At 34.4% G+C, this 22,025-nt stretch overlaps 4 protein-coding genes and 2 non-coding genes across 9 annotated transcripts; 2 read left to right on the top strand and 4 right to left on the bottom strand.

Moving 5' to 3' along the window:
* Positions 1–410: 410 nt before the first annotated feature.
* On the bottom strand, positions 411–483 carry TRNAA-CGC (transfer RNA alanine (anticodon CGC)). The gene has a single exon. It is a non-coding gene; the product is annotated as a tRNA-Ala (tRNA).
* A 1,806-nt stretch (positions 484–2,289) lies between these two features.
* TRNAS-UGA (transfer RNA serine (anticodon UGA)) lies at positions 2,290–2,371 on the top strand. Its single transcript has one exon. It is a non-coding gene; the product is annotated as a tRNA-Ser (tRNA).
* Positions 2,372–4,064: 1,693 nt separating this feature from the next.
* LOC102625322 (uncharacterized) lies at positions 4,065–5,746 on the bottom strand. The gene has a single exon (XM_006471812.4). It carries the CDS (start codon positions 5,550–5,552, stop codon positions 4,659–4,661), a length of 894 nt encoding a protein of 297 aa, XP_006471875.2. The 5' UTR covers positions 5,553–5,746; the 3' UTR covers positions 4,065–4,658.
* Positions 5,747–10,136: 4,390 nt separating this feature from the next.
* LOC102625043 (protein DMP10) lies at positions 10,137–10,805 on the bottom strand. The gene has a single exon (XM_006471811.4). The coding sequence runs from the start codon at positions 10,803–10,805 to the stop codon at positions 10,137–10,139; it is 669 nt and encodes a 222-aa protein (XP_006471874.2).
* A 538-nt stretch (positions 10,806–11,343) lies between these two features.
* LOC102624574 (sugar transporter ERD6-like 5) lies at positions 11,344–15,113 on the bottom strand. Of its 2 annotated transcripts, XM_006471809.4 has the most exons (18): positions 14,765–15,108; positions 14,415–14,477; positions 14,196–14,285; positions 14,018–14,077; positions 13,865–13,930; positions 13,716–13,781; positions 13,568–13,643; positions 13,422–13,486; positions 13,250–13,342; positions 13,085–13,165; positions 12,902–12,986; positions 12,762–12,805; positions 12,620–12,682; positions 12,481–12,540; positions 12,331–12,384; positions 12,036–12,095; positions 11,807–11,921; positions 11,344–11,693 (listed from the first exon to the last, which is right to left on the bottom strand). In XM_006471809.4, exons 1-18 carry the CDS (start codon positions 14,924–14,926, stop codon positions 11,572–11,574), a joined length of 1,425 nt encoding a protein of 474 aa, XP_006471872.2. In that variant the 5' UTR covers positions 14,927–15,108; the 3' UTR covers positions 11,344–11,571. The 2 variants fall into 2 exon arrangements, with proteins under 2 accessions (XP_006471872.2, XP_006471873.2); XM_006471810.4 differs by lacking the exon at positions 12,331–12,384 and having other exon boundaries at positions 14,765–15,113.
* A 1,789-nt stretch (positions 15,114–16,902) lies between these two features.
* On the top strand, positions 16,903–21,451 carry LOC102622442 (sugar transporter ERD6-like 5). 3 transcript variants are annotated; one of them, XM_052441941.1, is made up of 19 exons: positions 17,056–17,195; positions 17,454–17,513; positions 18,102–18,164; positions 18,405–18,494; positions 18,616–18,675; positions 18,862–18,927; positions 19,009–19,074; positions 19,152–19,227; positions 19,316–19,380; positions 19,528–19,620; positions 19,732–19,812; positions 19,902–19,986; positions 20,069–20,112; positions 20,184–20,246; positions 20,360–20,419; positions 20,515–20,568; positions 20,720–20,779; positions 20,867–20,981; positions 21,080–21,451. In XM_052441941.1, the coding sequence occupies exons 3-19, from the start codon at positions 18,132–18,134 to the stop codon at positions 21,205–21,207; spliced, it is 1,239 nt and encodes a 412-aa protein (XP_052297901.1). In that variant the 5' UTR covers positions 17,056–17,195; positions 17,454–17,513; positions 18,102–18,131; the 3' UTR covers positions 21,208–21,451. The 3 variants fall into 3 exon arrangements, with proteins under 3 accessions (XP_006471865.2, XP_052297901.1, XP_006471866.2); XM_006471802.4 differs by lacking the exon at positions 17,454–17,513 and having other exon boundaries at positions 16,903–17,195; XM_006471803.3 differs by lacking the exons at positions 17,056–17,195; positions 17,454–17,513 and adding an exon at positions 17,590–17,892.
* The last annotated feature ends 574 nt before the right edge of the window (positions 21,452–22,025 follow it).

Raw genomic sequence — 22,025 nt, forward strand, 5'->3', positions numbered from 1 at the left:
AATCACATTTATAATCTTAATCGGACTTATGAATGAATGAAAAGAAATTGCTATCTTATTTGTGTTAAAAAATATATATACATATATATATATATATATATATTATTTTTAAGTGGAGCGGTGAAAAATAAGTTGTCCTTATACAAATATAATACGAAATTGAGACATGTGGTATCTGATCATAAAATACAAAACTTTAAATAATGAATTCGTGTCAACTCACATTTTCGGCGCGATACTGGAATACACAAATAACTTTGCTTGTACATCTAATTTCAGGTTCCAAGCACAATTGGGAAGCTTTTGTGTCATTTTCTTATAAATGGATGATCTATTCCGCCGCTTGAGAATACAAAGAGAAGTCAGGGACTTACAAATAATAATTCCAAAACAAGGAAAACATAAAATGGTGGAGACGCGGGGAATCGAACCCCGTGCCTCTCGCATGCGAAGCGAGCGCTCTACCATATGAGCTACGTCCCCTTTGGCTTTCAGGGCTTCAATTTTCTTTTAAAATAATAATTATTATTATTTTTTTTAAATTATATAGTATATTTGGTCATTTCTGAGCCACTGAGACTTTTCTGCAAAAACAAGTCTGTGATTCTGAAAATGTGTATTCATTAAAATTTAAGGATCTGCGTGCAATGGTTTAGCCAGAAATAAAATGGGGTAAATTTAGATTCTTTAAAAAATTTGATTTTCCTAAAGTGTTTTAAAAGAATTTCATATATAACACACTCATTTACAGTGATTTTGATTATGATCATTTAATTTTCAGCCTGCATTTTTATTTATTATTTAGAGTCGGTAGGACAAATTAAAAATTTTATTTCCCAAATAATTTTTTCCGTTAAAATTTTAAAAAATATTTTCTAAGGGTGTGTTTGGCACCTAACATTACACCATACTACAACTCCGTATAGTATTAAATTAATACAATATCATGTTTGGCTAAAAAGGGATGTGTATAAGGCACTGTGCTAACGCGGTAGTTGCCACATTAGCTTGTCTTTTTTTTTTTTTACTTTTAATTTATAATATATATATATATATATATAGTTTTTTAATTTCATGTAATATTAATTTTTATTTTTATTTTACATTATAATTATTAATATAAATTAATAATTTAAGAATTTAATATAACTAATAATAAAATTTTGAATAATATTAATTTAAAATTAAAATTAATATAAATAATAATATAAAAAATTATTACATATACTACAAAACTCTTACTTAAATTATTCAGCATAATTCATTTTGTTAGTGAATATATTATAACAATTGTATCATTTTATTATTTTGGATTATCATGTGATATGTATAAATTTTTATTCTATCATTCTAAAATGACTTTTGAACTAATTTTGTAGGTTTTAACTATTTATTTTTGTTGTTATATTATTTAGAGATTATTTGATTAAATTATTTGCTTCGATCTTTATTTCACAGGTTATATATTTAGAGAATATTGAAAATAAATTTTATGCTTTCAAAAATTAAAGGTTATAAGTTTTGATTCTTATGAAGAATTATAATATTGTTTAACATTTACCTAAAAAGTTTATTAAATTTTTAAAACTTAAGATTTTTTATTTAGTATTTTTCTAAGTATTAATAAATATTATTTTCTCATTATATAATTTAAATTAATCACAAAAAATAATACAATACAATGCAATAGCAGATATGGTCTAATTAAATATTAGTACAGTACAGTGCAACACTAAATATTGTACAATATTATTATAATATAATAGTAATACAATACAATATAATACAATATACCAACAATCTAATATTAAAATAATAAAATACAGTATAATACAATATAATGTACAAAATGCCCGCTATAAGAATTAAGATTCACTAGGACAACCACTTGTCTCCCTACATGACACTGCCAATCTCACACACAGATTGTTAAATGGAATTAATGATCCAACAATTATAAAAACTATATTAATTTAATTGTACGGCCTGTTCCCTAACACAACTTGTGCTGAACCTGTTGATATGTTACAACATTAGTAATATGTACACACGCACACGCACACACGCACATGCACACGCACACGCACACGCACACGCACACGCACACATATATACATACATACATACATACAAATATTTATATATATAGAGTAAATGGGAAGCTGGCAATGAGTCTCTCTTATTGACTGAATGTTTGACTTTTCCTGATATGGTTGCTTTCCTTTCATCCACTTCCGCGTCTGTGTGCATGTTAATAGATCAATGGCTATGGCAAAATACAACAAACTCGTCGATATGTCCGAGTGGTTAAGGAGACAGACTTGAAATCTGTTGGGCTTCGCCCGCGCAGGTTCGAACCCTGCTGTCGACGTTTATTTATGTTTTGGCCCAAAACTCCAGAAGTATAGACCCCCGACGGCTATTTCCTGCAACGGCGGCCTGGCACAAGTCACATCGCCATTTACCACTGCGGTTTTTTTTTATATGGTAAAATGGTTCCATTTCCACTAGAACAAAACAATTACAGTAAGTTTTTCGGAACCTCCTCAATTCACACTCAAGGTTCTAAACTGAATAAGACCATTTTCACTAGACCATGCGCCATTAAGTTACAAGACTTAGGAGTATAAGCCATGTTATATTGATTATTTTGTTTTGTCAAGGCTCTTATCTCACCCATTATCCAATCCATATCTCCTCTACTAGAGTGACCCTTAAGAATAAAGTTGACAACATTCTTAAAATCAGACTCTATAAATAAAGGAGAAAGAGCAACATCTCTAGCTTTATTTCTTCTAAAATCGCGTAAGCTTCAGTAATTTCCACATCTCTTAAGCAAGGCTTCTTTGATGTTGCAACAGCTATTACAGTTTCTTGATAATTTCTGATAATGCTCCTGAGTCCAGCAAAGCCGCCTTCCATGTCCATAGCTGCATCAGTATTAAAATTGAAAATTAGAGAATTGAATAAACCGAACTAATATAAGAGTTGAACCAAATCAAACCTATGTTAAACTGTTTGGTTCTTTTTTTTTTTCTTTTTTTCCGATTTAGTTCAACTTTCATTAGGAGGAATTGTAAGTAAGATCGATCATAATTGTTCAGTTTATAATTAGCTCATTTCAAATATGTTCATATGTGTCAAATTTTTTTAGACGAGCAAATGGATAATAATATGATGTATAAATATCTTGTTTAAGATTTTTTTTTTTTTCCCCTTATCTTAATAGTAGCGCCACCGCCATTTGACGCTTGTATCCACACGAGAAATGGAAATTTTTACTCATTCGTATATTTTAACAGGTTTTGTTGTCGAAAGTAGAAACAACCGAAAAAGGCCAAACTCATGGTAGAGAGTAATATGAATGAGCTACAAAGTAATCTTTTTTTTTTTTTTAGTTTTAATTTGTTAAGTGAAACTAGTGGAGGCATCTTTTATTTATTTTTTGATATTAATCACGAGGTATCCTGGGGAGGGCCCCAACTGTGGGAGGCACCTTTAAGCCCGTACCACAACCCAGACTAGAAGTCCCCGCTCGAACCGGGAGGCACAGGTTCTCCCAATAAAGGCGACTTCCCTGCGACTCGAACTGGGAAGCAAACCCAGTCAAGACACTTAAGGGGACTCCATTGCCAGTGGAGCCAACACTTTATTGGTTGGAGGCATCTTTTATGAAAGTTCTTTAGTACACTATTAGTCAAACGTTCTTTTCATGGGTATGGTCAACAACTTCATCCTAAATTGTTTTTTTCTTATCATTTTCTACTTCTTCTAGTTTTTTCTATCTCAGATTCCATGAGTATGTCACTTCAGAAGAGTCCCTCTCCAGCCCTTTTTCAATGGAAAATGTGATCAATTGTTCAATTCAGCCTGACCCACAAGCTCTGCTGACCGTGTGATCGAATATCCCATTCATCATGAGACCAAGTCAAACACTAAATTAATTAGCCTCTCCATGTCATCAAATCATATTTATCAAAAAAGTTGTCAACAAAACACCAAGCGCCTCTAATTGGGAACCCCGTGCACTAACCTATAACCTATACTTGCCCAAACAGAGAAAATGGAAATCTAAAAGTGATGGGATTTTTATTAATTCATTAATGGGAGATAATAGACACTTTCAAAAGATACCCTATTTATTTAAAACTTCTAAATTTAACTATCATTAACTAATTTACTTATCATCATAAATTTTAAAATACATCAAAAATAGTAAAATTAACTAAATAATGTATATATGATATGTGTAATTTGATTTAATATAATCATCACTTACACAATAATTTTCTAAAATAAATACACGCATATCATAATAATTTTTACTTATTGTGTGACTCATAAATTACCTTTCATGTATTCTAAAAATTTTACTCCCGACACGGGCAAACACAATTTGATCTGTTTGTTGCTCTCATATCCCCAGAAATTATACTTAATTCCTCCATTTTATCTCCAAACTATGTGAGAGACACCTCACCCATAAAACCCCTGAAGCCTCTCTTGTTATGGCACGCATATGCAGCTAGCAGCATATGTATAGCCTGCTGGAACAATGTCAGTTTAGAGTGCAGACTTACAGTGCATGCATGCACACAAATTCACAAATTAAATCTTGTCCATATTGCTTCGGCATCCACGTGAACATGCTTATTCATTCATCTTGTTGGCACACAATGCTGGCGCCACACGTGCAGGTGGCTATGATGATGACGGCTCATATTTTGATGATGATGATAATCATGCTGACCCATCATCTCATTACACCTCCTAAACCCCTGTAACCTCCATTCCCCAACTCTTCCTTCTTCCTCTTTTTCATCTTCCCCTTCTAGGGTTTCTTCATCTTGCAGTTCTTCTTCTAGGCTTTCTTCTTCTTCTTCAACTTCATCACCTTCTCTAACGAGATGCAATCTCAGCCGTCCACCTTCACGGGAAGCGCGTAGAATCTCCGGCCTGTCAATCCTAACCTCAGTTAACTCTAGCCTCCCATCAGTCCTCACAGACCGGAGATAGAAACTAGGCTGACCGTTCCTGTTTAAAGACGAAAGCGGCGGAGGAAATTTCTTCGCCTCCTTCCTCTCACCACCAACCCCCCTACCATGACGGTAATCTTTTCTCCATCTGGCCTTACTCGAAGACTGATTAGACATCTCCTCCATCTGATGATCGTCGGCTGTCCTTTCATCAGAGCTCTCAAACCCCAGACTCTCAGTGCACGACATGAGCCCGTCGACGCCTCCGCCCATATAATCAATGAAACCTATGGCCCCAGGGTCTTTCTTGGAAAACACAGATGGTGAACAAAAGAGAGGGCTTCTTGTTGTTGTTGTTGTTGCCGGCGGTGGGGAGGGCAAGAGCTTGGAAAACACGGATGATTCAATGACGTTATAAGAGCTAGTGGGTCTACAGGCATCATCACCGGCGCCGGGGTGTTTATTGCACGAAGAAGAAAAGTTGCTGTTGTAGTTGCTGTGGTAGTTGCTGTCGTCATCCATTGTGTTTGTTAAGCCGACGAATGAGTGAACACTCTTTTTACACAGACTCGTCATTACGTTGATTTGGGGATGAAATAAAGACAGAAATGGAACATATATATGTGTGTGTATATATACACACACACACAAACACAAAAGAAAATGAGGAGATTAAATATTGAAACTTTTGGGAAAGGGAGAGAAAGGGATGAGGGTATTAATAATATCCTCACGCCAAAGATAGAGGAGACAAATGGCGAAGCGAGTGCCAACGTGAACGCCTGAGCTGGAGTGATAGATTAGATCCCAATCGAGGAAACGGTGCTTGGTCCCACCAATTATGGCCTAAAACTTCGCTTCATTATCTGTCCATTTTACATTAATATTTACTAAATATGTATATGTATATGGTTCTTTGATTTATCATTTTATCTACCTGTTTTTCTTTTTTAGTTCTTTTTTTTTTTCCCTGTTGTTGGGTGAGTCAATAAGGAAATTTAAAGATGAGTGCTTTGAAGTGAGTGATAGATATATATCACAGGTAGGTAGCTAGCTGAATTTTAGTTTCTTTTGAGGCTGGCGTGCAGTTGCATGGCATCACATGAGTTGGCATGCGCATGGTTGTAATTACCATATATAATAAATTGTGTCGTCATTCGTTTCAATTGTGTATATATGGTTCATAATTTTGATAATAAGAAGGTTACGCGTGTGAATTTTAATCTCGTATATTAGTTTGTAAAATATTGCTAATGTATCATGTACACAAAATTTGTTTTTAATGGGTACATGATTACTCATTTGGAGTTCAAAGTTTTCTTCTGGAATTATTATTATGTGGCTGTCGACAAGTCTATGTGGATTTCAGCTAGAATTGACTGACTAGCTATAACCAAGCCGCATATGGAGAATTTAGTTGCAATCATTGGGGTTCAATTAATGACAATTTAATTGCAATAATTGGGGTTCATTTTATAATTAATTTATTATAATACTTCTACAAAACGATAATGCCAATGAATTGAGTAGCTAATTTGAGTACTCAAATGAAGGTAGATGATTGGAGCTCAAATTAAACTATTCCATATCTTTCCATTGGTCAGTGTAAAGTGCAGCAATTAATTCATTGGTAGAGAGGCATGGACACGAACTGAAGATGAAGAATGAAACAAGATTGCATATAGAAAAGACAAAAAGAGAAGAGAGGAAACATCATATTCTTTGCAAGTTGCTAAGGAAAATGTCATCTTCCTCAAAATGGGCAAAGTAGGCATCCGGTGCATTGAAGGGTGCATGCCAGAGCTGAGGCTAAAAGTCGGGTAAGATTTTGTGACGCATATTGGCTGGCGGCGGCCTGCATGGACCAGCTATCAATATTATAAATGGATTTTGCCAGCTGCTGCTTTTAGATTCTATATCGTACACGGTACACCATAAAATATTGTAACTTGAAAGGTATAGAGCAAGCTAGATTGTATAAGCTGGTAAGTTTGAAATTAAGGTGAAGCTTTTAAATAAAATGAAAAAAAACAATTATAGAAATGACTTAAAATTAGTGTCAATTACTTAAAATTATTGTCAATTTATAACCAAAGATCATTTTAGATAATGTCTCTAATTAATACAATGTCGATATATGTTATTGATCATAACGGGAGGAGAAAAATTAAGATCGGGGTGCCACAATGCCAGCAGAATATTAAAAAAAAATTGGAATTTTTATACGAAGTCCACTAATTTCCTCCCTATACCCTCTTTTTATTTAAGAATCTTAGTATCTAGATAACTTTTTGCAAAACTACTTAATTAACTTTCCCTTTTGAGTTTCATAAATTCTCATCAGATAATTCTTTTAGTTACAAACAATGGTATTACTAACTAGGAGGAACAGAACCTACAATTTAAAAATAAACATCAATAAATTTTTATTAGCTATGAAAGTTATTGGATTCCAATAAATTAATTTTTATCAAACTTTTTGCCAATGAATATCAAGAAAAAAATTCTTATATATAAAAAGCATGAAATAAAAAACAAAATGTACTAAGAAAAGCTAGAAAAAAGAATTCAAAAGAGAGTGAAACTAAGTATTCAGTTTATTAAATGTGAAAATAGAGACAAAAAGATATTAGTTAAGGGTAATTTTGAGATTGTAAATTTTAAATCTTTAATAATGAGTATAGAGAGGAATTTACTGGATTCAAATAGTCCCATTCTCATGCAAAATATGAAAAGTTAGTGTCAAAAGTCAATATTAACTCTTGCATACTTTAATCTATAACTTAGCCCCGTAGTCATTTACTCAGAACTCTACCCTGGCAAAATCATATTTTAACTACCGACTGTCTTGGCTATTTTGTAAATTTTCTTTAATTACATATATATATATATATATATACTCAGAAGGATGGTGACTCCTGTTAGTTGCTTCAATCGTCCAAGAGAACGGGTCAAATGATTTGATTTTAGCTGACGTAAAATGGATATTCTGGGGCAAATTGAACCAAAACAATAGATCAAAAGGAGAATCTTTATACACACACACACACACAAATGTGGACCAAAGGTGGTATATGACTATAACAAAGCCCACGTATGCTAGCTATTTTCAATCACAAACACCAAGTAAATTATTTTATTTGTATTTTTTTCAGTTGTGGTGACGATAGAGCAGAGCTTGGTGGTCATCTCTTCATCACATTTTGAGTGAACACAAAACTTTATGATCGCGATGCAACGTGCATGCATGCATGCATGGTCCTGTGATTACTCAACATCAATCAGTATCATGATAAAGAAAGACTAATATTATTGCTTTTCTTGAAAACGTTGTTTCACTTCGATACAAAAGTAAATTTTCTGCTTTTCTGACGCAAAATTTGACGATCCGAAATAATTAAGTGTGTGTTGGTATCAATATATATATGCGGAGGCTAGGGTTGATGTATTTTCTTTATTTTCATCTATATCTTTAATTATGAGTTAAATATATTATGGAGACTGAATTCTTGTCCTTTCACAGAATAAAAAGAGTAGGTTTCATGAATAAGTGTTCTGAGTCTTGGGTAGTTCAATGGATAAAACACTCTACATAATGCAGAAGAAAATAAGAATAAATAAAAACTGTTAAATACGATGATTTAGAGTTCTTTTTTTATTTATGTATGTTATACAATGGTCTTGATTACGACCACATTTAATTGATTTAGATCTTTTTGGTTGGCATCATTATATAATCTCTAGGATCTTTAATTAATTACCTGATACCTATCAGGATCTTCCTAACTAAATCCTTATTGTATTGAAAATTTAAGATTTGAATCGGATTATATAAAGATGAGAGGGGTTTGGAGTTGGTCGTTGAGTTTATTTTGTATAACAATATTGGATAAAAAAAAATCTATGTGAAATATTAACTTTCAAAGTCATTTGACCAATAATGGAGTGCTTGTGATGTTAAAAATCTTGCCGACAAGCTTTGGAAGGTTCGTCCGGAAGAATTTTCCAAGAAAGTGTGCTCAATGGGTGATGGATATGATCCATTATTAGTAGTTGTGGAGTCAATGTCTTGATGGTGATGAAGATCACATCGTTGGTGGGAGCCCTTGATGTTGCATACAATTACCACCCACATATATCTTATCTTCAAGAAAAAAAATATGAAAAATTATTAGCCACGTGGAAGGAGGGCATTTGTTCACGTGTAAAAATTAGTAATTTGTCTTGTACGTCTCTCTTAACGAGGACGATACAATTGGAACTTAATATGCATAGATTTTTATATTTGAAGATCATTGGGGAAACTGTAAGTTGGCATTGTTACATTATTTGTATTTTGTAGACAGCATTTCATTGATTGAGGAACATTTTAATTGGAAAAATTCATACGTGCTAGTCATTTTACATCATTCGTACGGTCATCGAATTAAAATATATTACTTTTTTTTTAATTTTCCTTAAAAAAATAAATTTACATAAGATATAATGACCAAGTTCTTTTTTTTTTTTTTTTTGGAAAAGAAAGTACGGCTTTCATTGCTCAACGAGAGAACAAGTACACAACTTCTGCTGGAAATTCATCCAGCCATACAAAAGAGTCTACCTTCCAGAGAGCTAATTTGGCTAATGAGTGAGCTAGAGAATTACAATTCCTGTAAACATGTTGAGCTTTGAAATTCTGGAAACTCCTCTTGGCCTCCAGAATGTCGAAGATCACCCAACAAAAGTCCATTAAAGTGCTACTCTTACTGTTGATAAGTTTAGTCACTCCTTTGGAATCAGACTCTAGAATAACTGAGACCGCCCCTGCCTTAAGGGCAACTTGCAAGTCCTTTAAACATATATCATAAGAATGACATGTCATTTACATGAAGTCTATATTTACAGTTGATACATGATACACTAATATTAAAAGACTTTTTAACCATCAACTTCATCACTAGGATCAAGAGCAACATTACATATCCTAAAATTTTTATTCTCAAAAATCTATCTCAAATGATATGATATTTATCAATTGGTTAGTAGAATAATACAATTAATTCATTTAAATACTGTAAAAGACTACCCACCACTCAATTAATAACACGTATTTAGAATGAAATTTGAGATAAAAATTTTGGGATATTTATCACTACTCTCAGAACAAGTACTTAGCCCTCAAGCGCCTGTCGAGTGTGGAACTTTCTTACTTTCTGGGCTTGGGCGTGGGCTGGAACTGGGGGCCATATGAGTATGATCAGCAAATCCAAACCCTCTCCTATCGGTGGGGAAAAGCATGAATAGGAAGCTTGCAAAACCCCCAACAAGTATTGGCAAATGCATCAACAGTACATTTGTATTAGGCCCCGGATGTGGGAAAAAACAACGTCGCGCATCAGAGTTAGTTGTTGCAAACACCAAGAACACAAGCAAAGATGTAAATGCATGCACAAAATCAATCCATCGGATTTTATACGTGTCCAAATATACCCTCTCCTTCTCCTTGACCCCATATTCAATATCATTGTCTGCTTTCTCGCCCTCGTCCTCGTAGTCCTTTTTGTTGAAGATGTGTAGGCCATCGATAGTGGCTATACCATAGTAGAGCTTGCCTTTGCTGTAGTAGCTATCAGTGAATGAGGAGAGAAAGCAAACAATTGAGCAGCCCGCAAGGGCAACTATAGAGAGGTACTTGTGTGCCGCCAGGCATGTGCCATTGTTTGACAATGAAGGCATCAGTGCTTGGTATGCAAGAACTGTGCCCGTTGGTAAAAGATTGGCTAGATTTGCTGCTGACGGACAATTTAGCTTGGCAACAGCTTTTGGCTTATCTAGACTTTGAGCCATGGGGTAGAAATATTATAGTATGCTAGTTTCTTAAGAATTTGCTTGCTTAGTATGGTTTGTTAATTGGGCAGAAGTTATATATAAGCAAGCGAGGTGATGCCCCATTAAGATATTGCATAGTAAGTGGCGAATATGATCGCTTGATGTGAGAAGAAGCGACGGAGAATCCAATTAGTGCCTAATTAATCTGTTAGCCTCAAGAAATTATATATGGAACCAACATGTGGTTTACATATTCCATATATTACAAACTTTCTTTACGCATTTAACTTCATCTCTCTGATGATAATCAGACATTTTATGTTCTTTCTAACCTTGGGTAGCAGTCAATCTTTTTCATGCTTTTTATATGCAATTATCTTTTACCCTCCAGTGGCTCAGATGAAAATAGAATAATTTTTAGTTTCAGCATTTATACTTTCAAATGATTCATCTGGATAGAAATAAAAGAGAACCCGAAAAGCAATTAATTAAGTGGAAGAACCTAAAGAACACTAAAGTGAATGGAACTTATTCATCAGAATCATTTGAACATAGCTGAACCTAAAATCAATCATATCATCTTTATAGCACTAAGAGCAGGGAAATGTCTACATTATTGTTTGCAATAAACTGTTACAATTTCCTTAAATTTCCTTTCAGATAATAATTCCTAGTCCTCTTGACTTTGAACTATTCAAATATTACAATAAGACCGTTCTTAATATATCATTACGACGTAGAATAAAACAAACAAGAAAACTGAACCATGAGAAATCCATCTTCGTCAAGAAAATGGATTCATAGATGCTTGTATTTCTTCCAGTGTTCGCCCTTTGGTCTCTGGTACTAGCTTTGCTACGAACAGAACAGTTAAGCCGCAAATGGCTGAGAATGCAAAGAATGTTCCTGGTGAATTACAAGAGAGAAAATGAAAGAAAGATATCAGAATATGACAGTGTATGGTTCGTGTATCATATGATAAACTCAAGAAAACGAGAGGAATTGAACCAAAGTACTACCTGTGGAGCTCCATTTCATTAGAAAATTGAAAGTGAAAGAGATAATCCAAGACCCTAACCAGCTAACCAATGTTACAAGGCTTCCAGCTGAACCTTTCATGTTTATAGGGAATACCTGAAGTGGTAAAATTAATGAATTCAGTTGAGTTACCTGTCTTAGTCGCATATTATAGATATTTCATTTTGAACACCATCAATCAAAATATGCAGAGTTAAATCTTTAATGTACCTCTGACATTATAACCCAGGGTATTCCTCCCATGCCTAATGAGAATGATCCTGTGTATACCTAATCACATGTTCGAAAATATGAACAAAGATATTATTTCAGCTACCAATCTGCAAAATCTATAACTTAAAGCAATACTTTTGGATAGCACGTAATCAATCCGATGAGGGTCAGAGCAAATGGTCTTAAGTTTTGAGAAGTCAGAGAAAAGCCTTCCTTGTATTCATTTTTATTTTCGTACATAGCAAGAGGAAAATAATATATAATTTTTTTTTTCCAAGCAAATATTCATTACCAGCACTCCAACTAGTGCTAGAAAAGGAGTTGCCTTTATCCACTGTTGAAGGTCCTGTAAAGGAGAAAGTTTGTATATTCTCAATGGAGATTTAAGAATGGGGAAACGGGAAAGAACGATCCGACAGATAATTAAACTTTAGTTTAGAACCTGGAAGAGAAATGACAAAGCGGCAAGGAGGCAACCCAAACATGTTCCAGCTGCAGACACCTGGAAGCATTAGCAGACTTCAGCATCCGCCATTAGTACAACTACATCCAAACATGGAACATATTCTTTTGCTTCTTACCAACAGAAGTGGCCGTCGTCCAGATTTATCCATTAAAAGTACTCCCAACAGTGTCATTGGAATCTGCAGAAGCCAATTTCCAATGCTTTAGAAAAGCCTCTACCAGATTCCAAAAATTTAATTACAGCTAAGAGTCAATTACCTGAATAACAACCATTGCGATCATCCCAATACTACCAGAAAACCCTGTCATACAGTCAGAGATTCGAGCATTCATTTTCTCTCATTCCTTTTTATATCCCATTGACTGTACGAAGTATTCATAATTGGGCCTTCACTTACCAGCTGATATGAATATGGAACTTGCATAAAATGCAATTCCATTGACCCCTCCAAATTGTTGCAATACCATCAAGCCAACACCAACCTTAAAAGAATTTTAAATGCTTCAAAAAATAAAACAATTTATACAATAATTTGTCCAAAGGAAAATTGCCTCAGCTAGATTGATTTTAAGAAGCTCACAATGAGGGAATGTGCGTATTTCCTCTGGAACAACTCAAGAATGCCACCTTCAGAAAGCCTCTCAAGGGTTTCTGTGTACTCCTATAAAATGAAGCAAAGCCACTCAGTTGTGGTTCTTACTCCTACCAGATGAATCAAATATTTCATATAAAATTAAGAAATTACTCTAATCTCGGCTGCTTCTTCAGAAATATCAGCATCTGCCCCCCTAAGGCGCTGCAGGGCGGCTTCAGATTCTATTCCTTTACCAGTCTTTGCCTGCAAATAATTCATAAACCGTTGATGTTAATGTAAACCCCAAATTTAAAGAACCTATAAAATAATGCATGCGACTCACCAGCCATCTTGGTGATTCTGGGATGAAGCATAGACCTATAAGCTGTACTAGACATGGAATAGTTCCTGAAATCAAAATAAAAGGATTCCCTTGTTACAGACACCCCTCAAATTACAATTCAACACCATAGGAACAGACGAAATTACCAATCAGAGCTAAGATCCGCCAGTTCAGAAAAGCTCCAATGAGATATGTCATTGACACGCCAATACATATCATCAACTGCAAGAGCAAAGATTAGATATTTAAGGATGCAATGATAATGGCTTGAACATTTTATAGAGATTAGTTCACCTGATGGACTGTTGTAAATCCTCCTCGAAGATTTTTGGGTGTGATTTCAGCTATATATACAGGTACCTGTGTGTGAGAATTAGAATAATCTTTTATCTGCTTCCTCAGCGAGTAACTGAACTTGAATTGCAATGCTCTGAAAAAATTACCACGTAAGAAAGGAGACCCATCCCATATCCCACCAACAGCCTTCCGAGATCTAGCCACCAAGCAGCCTTTCACAAACACTGAACTTTCAACATTGTGAACAATTGAGATTTAAGTATGAGAAGATAAGCAAAAGAAATCTTTGAAACATATACCTTTGAGAATACAATTATAACCCATCCAATGATGCAAACTATGTCTGAGAAGCCCATTGTCTGCTTCCACAAGGCACAAGGCAACCAAAAGATAAAAAAACAGACATTTGAAAGTAAATCAGAATGGAAACTCAACAACATGGCCGGATACAACAATGGATTAGTAAGAAATACTTACACCTCTTCGGCCAATGTAATCCGCTATTTTCCCACTCATTATTGCACCTATCATAGCTCCGATCGTCAATATTGAACCGAAAAGTGAATACTGCAGATGAACGAGAAGAGAAAACTTATAAAGGGCATCCACAATGCGAAGAAACAAAGAGAAGCAAAACGGTATGTGTCAACTTATACTGAGCAAATACAGAGCAAAATTCATAATTTATATGCCTACCTCCGCGACAGAAAGACCAAGATCATTGGTTATTCCAGACTGAGCAGGTGATGAATACCCAATCTACAAACCAATCACAAAATTTTAGTCAATCCCAGAATTCAGACGACCAAGCAGATTCTGATCCTACATTTTCAACTCAAGAAAGAAACAAAAGGTTTGCTGTTTATTCAATTAGTTTCTACTCACTATCAGACTAAAAAAGTTGCTACTCCCCTTATAATTCTCAGACTTATTACATTCTTGAACATTCTCAATTACATTAGAGAGATACACAATTCATGCATCAAATACATTATATTAATAAATTTTGTGACTGGGTACTGTAGAATCAAGAGCGTACTACTTACAGCAGAACCAAAAACATAGGAACCACAGACAGCAACGAAAGTGCTGAGCACAACAGCACTTGTGGCAGAAGCACTTCCACTTCCACTCTCACCGCCACTACTGCCACCACCATGTACCTGAGACTTCTCCTTAAGCAAAGAGCTCGATAACCCTTCTTCCATAACACTTTCTTTGCCAGAGATCACAAAAATTTCACACAAATGTTATTATCAATCCTTCGAGAAATTTCTTAAACAGAAGCTGAGACTTTGTTACATCTGCTTCAAGATTTTATGACAAAAAAAAAACAAGAGTGGTCAACTGGATATGGATGGTCCCACACGAGTGACTTGTAAAGTTTTCTGTTTTTTTCCGTTTTGGTTGCGTATGCAGTTTGCTTTTTCATTATTGCTGTGTTTATTTATTTTTATTAGGCAGGTGATCGTGAATATTACACCTCACAATAGTGCTTTTATTCACAACAATTTTGTCAAAGCCATTATGAAAAAAATGCCAAATTTGAGACGATGAGAACGAATATGATTCATATTTGATAATGATCAACGAATATGAATCATATTTAATAATGAATAAGATCCGATTTAGATGATGAGTATTGAGGGTTGGTGACTAAGCGCCAAATATACTATATTAAGAAAATTGGGGGGATAATAATAATTTTCAGTTATTGATTTTTTTGTGTTTTCATAAATAAAGATATAGTTCGTCAACTTGTATCAAATAAGCCCTCAAACAGTTTCTTATTAAATCCAAATAATCTTTTTTTTTTAAAAAAAATTGACCCCTACTTCTTCAAGATTGACTTTGGTTGACTAGTTAAATAAAGTTAATTGAAAATTACTCAGTCGAGACATTAGTCACAAAGAAATAAAATTTGACTTGAAAAATAAAATATAATCTTCAAAATTATAAAAAACAAAAAACAATGATACGTGAAAAATAATAATTATTTTACTCATTTAGTAAAATAATAATAAACGTGCTCTTTAAAACAAGTTATTATTTACTTACAATCACATAGACGCCATAAATAGTCTCAATTCATTATGCAAAGGAGACTCATGGTATTTTTTGTTACATTCATGGCTTGTATTACATTGCCTTTTTCAGTATAGAACTATAAAGAAGAATTACTACTATTACACAGAGGTATGAGAACTCACTATGTTAGTTTTTATTTCATAGCTTAACACTGCTTTTATTTTGAAACTTCAATTCTAGCCAAAACCATGAAGAAAGAAATTGAAAATTTTGAAAAAAAACTTGTGTTGGACTAGTCCACTACCTCACTAGCCAGCCACTAAAACTTTGTCAATGATCGAATAGACCATATAATTTAATAATATTAATTTTTTGCTGGTTTTAAATGGCATCCACTTATAATCTATAATGAGACCCACAATTTTATAAATTGATAGAGCATTAGCAACTGATGCACAAGTCATTCTTCAGAGGACCGAACGTTATTGGAACTTTTTATTATTTTATGTAAACGGTTATTTATTAAATTTATTTACTTAAAGAAGTATAAATAGATATAATTTTTTTAGCGAGTAATTAATAAATGAATTAAAATCTTCAAATAAAGACATATTTTATTTCCTTTTATAAATATCGAATTGGTACATTTTAGTTATTGTAGTAAACTCCCTGATTTTAGGATTAATCTACCAATCATATGTCTAACAAACTATTTTAGAAGTAATTGTCTGATAATTTAAATTTACTAAACATGATATGAAATCATTTAAAACTTAATTATTTCAAAATCTAATATAAAAGTGATTTCTTGAAAATCTAATAAAACAATCCCAAAAATACCCCATACTCTCTGGTTGTATTGTTGATAACTTCAGTATTAACAGGAAGTGAACAAATATATGATTATTATAAAGTAAATAGAGGAAGATGAAAGGGGTTGGTTGAAAGAAACCAAACTGGAGATAGCAAATGAATACTACCTCAAATACGGGATGATTCAATTGCATTTGCATTTGGATTTGGTGACTGTTTATAGTGAGCCAGTCAACAAATACTAAGACAAGTGTCAACAGTGGGGCCTGCACTCACAACTTAGCGTATTAAGTTGATAAAATTAGCAAATTAAACGCCAAGTGGGCTCCCAGGGGTTGTTATTTTAGCTAAACGCAAATTAGACATGCAGATGCTCCATGTAGTTGTCAAAATAGACTTTGATTCTTCTTTCACTTGCACCTGTGAAAAAAACTGGGACACATGGAGAATCCTCAACAAAACTCGGAGGAAGGATTAATGCCAAAGTCTCCACCTCCTCAGCCGAATCCTGCAATAGTTGCAAATGAAGTTGGTGAGGGCAGTGGCTTCCCAGAGAGTGATAAATCTTCAGCCACGCCAGTTGTTGTTCTGAGCACCTTGGTAGCCATCTGTGGTTCGTTTGCTTATGGCTGCACTGTGAGTATCATTCCACTGTCATCGTATATGTTCTTGTTTCTTGATCCTAATCTGGCTTTAAGTGTTTTTTTTTTTTTTTAAGTGTTTGTGTTTTGTGGAGAAATTAATAATTCTAATGAAATTTGAGTCTTCAAATTGATTTCCAATATTTCTATTCTATCTCAATCGTGTGGCTGGTATTAATTAAGTAAGCGTACATGGCTGGCAACTCTGACGATCTTATGTTTATTATATTTATATTTTTGTTAATTTAAATAGGTTAGTGGGTGACTTTAGAGACGATCGTTGGTCAAAACTTTCAACATCACATGTTTGAAGGCAAGTGGGTTATTTATCGTAAGCATAAAAGTCATCTATTATAATATATACTAATATCCGGAATAGGCGTAAAGATTTCTTGTTCTTCGGCAGTTGTCATTCCATTTTTTTCTTTTTAAAAATTTCATAGTAGTTGTCAAAACTTTTTTTTTCTTTTTTTTTTTTCATTTGCCTCTCGCGCTTTCATTCAAGAAAAATAATCATGGGGACATCAGAAAGCTTGAACGAAGGACTTCCATTTATTGTGCGAAGGCCTGCGATTACTAATAATGAAGTTAGTAATGTTAGTGGCCTGAAAGAAAGTGATTCTTCAGCTACACCTGCTGTTATTTTCAGTACCTTGGTAGCCGTGTGCGGTTCATTTGCTTATGGCTGTGCTGTAAGTTTGATTGTTGTTTTGCTGCCATCAGAGCAAATCAATATATTTTACTTGGAAGACTAATCTCTATATGCTTGAAGATAATAGACGTTCAGGAAGCAGTTTTGATTAAAATCACTCTCATCATAGGCCACTAGTCAAACAAATAGCTTTTCATTGGCTGCAGTAATGGCTGGTTGATTGATCGATCGATTGATTATTGTTTTCAGATTGGATATTCATCACCTGCTGAGTCTGGAATGAGGGCAGACCTGCGACTCTCTGTGACACAAGTAAGTTGACCAAGCCCAAGTTGTCCATGAATGCAGAATCTAGAAATAAATAAAGAAAATCATATAAACTTTGGCAAGAATTTGTCACTCTTGATACACACAGGCACATGCACACACGCACACACAACATCTATCAATGTTTATGCAGGCTAACTTAATTGATCATTTCTATTCTATGATCTTATATATTTTGATTCCTATAATTGACCATATCTTTCCGTTATTCTTCTCATTCTGCAGTATTCAGTATTTGGCTCCGTATTGACAGTCGGAGGAATAATAGGGTCATTAGTAAATGGGAAAATAGCAGACCTCGTTGGTCGAAGACGTGTAAGTCATTCAATCTTCTGCATAATGTCTCACTGGATAGTATGAATTTTCAAAATTTTGAATAGTATGATTTTTCTTCTACCTTTATTCATAGTGTTTCAATTAACTGCAAGTGCAACAGGCTATGTGGCTATCGGAGTTATTCTGTATTGTTGGGTGGCTGGCAGTAGCATTCTCCAAGGTTTTTTTCCTTTAGCTTCTCAGTGTCGTTACAGTCATGTTTGGTTGGCTGCCTACATGAAAACTGTACTTAGAATTTTATTTGGAATTAAATTGTTCCTTTTGGGTTCAAGATGCATATCTAGCTATATCTACTTGTAAAATGGTATGTCGATAGGCTGTAACTTACTTCAGTACTTGTTGACAGCATGCTTGGTCACTTTATCTTGGACGATTTTCACTTGGGATTGGACTTGTACTTATGGCTTATGTGGTAAGTGATGTGAACAATTTCGTGGTTGCTGAATTCATGTGTGAGGCATCTGACAGCATTTGCATAATTGTTGCAAGACAGATACCTGTATATATCGCAGAAATAACACCGAAGAACATCCGGGGAGCATTTACAGCAGCTTTTCAGGTATATCTATGTAACTTAATTACATTGCTTGTTTAACTTATTATTAATGAGTATTTACTTTGTCATCAACTCTGCAGTTCTTGCTTACTTCTGGTCTTTCAGTAATGTACTTAGTGGGTACTGTTGTTTCCTGGCGAGCCTTGGCTCTAATTGGTAGCTTCTGCTTCCCCTGCTATTGATTTCATTTGCTTAATTGCTAACCCTTTAAGATCCTGATGTTTCTTTTTTATTTGATTTTCAGCTGCTGTTCCATGTCTGTTGCAAATTATTGGTTTGTTCTTCATTCCAGAGTCTCCAAGATGGCTGGTTAGTCCAAGTCCATAAACTTTTTTCCTGGTGGAATTTAATTTTGCAAAAAGCAGAAACTGGAGTCCCTAGCTTTTTGTTTAAGCTCTTGTTACTATGCTTGTGAACTAAGAGCATATTAAAATTAATGTGTATTTCTCTTTGCAGGCAAAGGTTGGTAGAGAAAAAGAGCTAGAAACTACTCTACAGCGCCTTAGGGGAAAGAATGCGGATATTTCAATGGAATCTGCTCACATCAGAGTAAAACTTTTAACTCTAATGTTTGAATATCCAATAAAAAGAAAATACATGAAAATAACTATATACCAATGGCACAATACAAGGAATGAGCATTCCATTATTATCTTACAGGAATATACGCAGACCTTTGAGATGGACTCAAAAGTTGGAATTTTTTACCTCTTTCAGCGAAAATACGCTTATCCACTCGTAGTGAGTCTTTAATACTCATATTTATACTTTTGTGATTTCGTTAATTGCCAGTTCTATGATTTTTAGATTAGATTGTTTAATTGGTTTAGGTTGGAGTTGGATTATCAGCAATGCAACCATTGTTAGGAGCAACTGCAATTCAATACTATGCCAGCTACATATTTTCAGAAGCAGGTAAACAACAACATTTTGTACTACTTCATAGAACTCATGGATTTTGAAGGAAATAACAGTATGAATCTTGTGTTTGTAATAGATTTTTCGACAAAAATTGGGAGTATATCCTTGGCTATCATTCAGGTAATTGACCATCAATCAAACATGGGATTTTTCCATTTGAAATACTCAGGAACATACAATTTCTTTTACAGCTTCCGGTTATTGGTGCATCGGTGCTCCTGACCGATAGATTTGGAAGAAGACCACTTCTTTTGGTAAACATTTCAAAGAAACATATTCATCCCAAAATTATTAATTCAGAAGGTTGGCTAATTTATATGGCTAATTTATGGTGAAGTAATATTTATACAAATTCATCTATTTGCAGGCTTCTACAATTGTGATGTGCTTAAGTCTTGCTATTATAGCTACGGCATTCGGCTTGCAGGTTCTTCTGAAACAAAATTTTTACACTTCTGCAGTTCTAATTTGCAATTCTCTTTGGACATATTTATGATTATTGCTTAAAATTTTTATGTGCAGGGCACACATCGTTGGAATGAGGTTACTTCAGTGCTGGTGTACGTTGGCATAATGGTAATATAATCGATGTAGAAAAGGAAAACTTGTCTCTATATGTTATGAGAGCTTACTTACATTAGAGGGTTTGCTGTAAAGATTCTTTTTTATTGTTTTGTCTATCAATATGGAGCAAAAAGTGACTAATTGACACTGAATCTGCAATCAGGGGTTTAGTGTAGGTTACTCAATAGGCTTGTCAGGATTACCGAGTGTCGTAATGGCTGAGGTATATGACTACGTGATCTAGCTCTACATCTTTTCATGAATATCTCAACCAGAGTCGATACATGAGCCATTGAACTTCCATTTTCAGATATTTCCCATAAACATGAAAGGTTTAGCAGGAAGCCTGGTGATTTTCATCCACCACTGCATCAATTGGACCATTACATTCACATTCCATTTCATGATGGAATGGAGCAAAACAGGTACCTGATACCCCTGATGCTTATACATTTTCCATTTCACAATCCTCTTTCTTCTGTGTTGCTCTCTAGTTACAAGCCTGTGTTGGCTGCTCTGGCAGGAACATTTTCGATATTCTGGGTCATATGCGCCACAGGTGTTGCGTTTGTTACATTCCTGGTGCCGGAGACCAAGGGACGAACACTTGAAGAAATACAAGCATCAATTACAAAGCTTTCTGGGAGATAAATCAACATCACTCCACTGCAAGTGTAATAATAACCTGGTTTGGTTGGACTGCAAGTGTAAACTCCGCTCATAGGATGTGCTTGGTGCGACGCCCAGGATTCGACTGTACTGGATTAAAATGTATTAAGTTTAATACGGTACTAGATTATAATCTCTATTAAAAAGTTTTAGTAATAATAGATTAATATTATTTGTGTACTTTATATTCTTATTAATTAATAAAATATTATTATCATTATTATCATCATTATCATCATCATTATCATTATCATTATCATTCTCATTATCATTATCATTATCATCACTCCGGGCTAATGTTAATCGCTGACAATTTCTTTGTTGTCATAGAAACCAAAGATAAATTTGTAGGGTCCAGTGATCATTTAAAAAAAAAAAAATAGAGGCTTTTTCCTAGCCGCACGAGTTAGTGGAAAATGATGGGCCCGGCCAGTTATTATTGCTGGGTTCTGGTAGTCTCCAAAGTTAGTTAATCCAGGCCCAACCAGTGGACCGAGCCGAAATTACAGTTAGCCTTTCCTTGGGTTTTCCGTCATTTCCATACCATTGAAACTCAAAGATTTTTATTTTATTTTCTTACTTAGCAGAAAAATGATTGTTGTTGAAACTTTTTCTCTTCACATGCACAGCTTGCATGGAAAGTGATGCCGCATTGATTGTTTATTTATTTATTTATTTCAAATACTGATACGTTGCAATCAAAAGCCTAATGATTAAAGATATATGTCCAATCTGCATAAGATAAGAGTGGGACGGGAAGCCATACATATTACCCACATGATGAGTGTTTGGCTTTAGGA

Source organism: Citrus sinensis, chromosome 5 (genome assembly GCF_022201045.2).
Source record: "Citrus sinensis cultivar Valencia sweet orange chromosome 5, DVS_A1.0, whole genome shotgun sequence".
NCBI classification, from domain to species: Eukaryota; Viridiplantae; Streptophyta; class Magnoliopsida; order Sapindales; family Rutaceae; genus Citrus; species Citrus sinensis.

Excerpts from the sequence above, each read along its gene's own strand:
- LOC102625043 (XM_006471811.4), bottom strand. The coding sequence starts at position 10,805 with ATGGCTCAAAGTCTAGATAAGCCAAAAGCTGTTGCCAAGCTAAATTGT.
- LOC102624574 (XM_006471809.4), bottom strand. The coding sequence starts at position 14,926 with ATGGAAGAAGGGTTATCGAGCTCTTTGCTTAAGGAGAAGTCTCAGGTA. Across the intron at positions 13,166-13,249 it reads AAGAAGCAGCCGAGATTAGA|GAGTACACAGAAACCCTTGA; the intron begins GTAATTTCTTAA and ends TTCATTTTATAG. Across the intron at positions 12,096-12,330 it reads TAGCACTAGTTGGAGTGCTG|GTATACACAGGATCATTCTC; the intron begins GTAATGAATATT and ends ACATGTGATTAG.
- LOC102625322 (XM_006471812.4), bottom strand. The coding sequence starts at position 5,552 with ATGACGAGTCTGTGTAAAAAGAGTGTTCACTCATTCGTCGGCTTAACA.
- LOC102622442 (XM_006471802.4), top strand. The coding sequence starts at position 17,001 with ATGGAGAATCCTCAACAAAACTCGGAGGAAGGATTAATGCCAAAGTCT. Across the intron at positions 17,196-18,101 it reads CGTTTGCTTATGGCTGCACT|ATTGGATATTCATCACCTGC; the intron begins GTGAGTATCATT and ends TATTGTTTTCAG. Across the intron at positions 19,075-19,151 it reads CATTTACAGCAGCTTTTCAG|TTCTTGCTTACTTCTGGTCT; the intron begins GTATATCTATGT and ends TCAACTCTGCAG.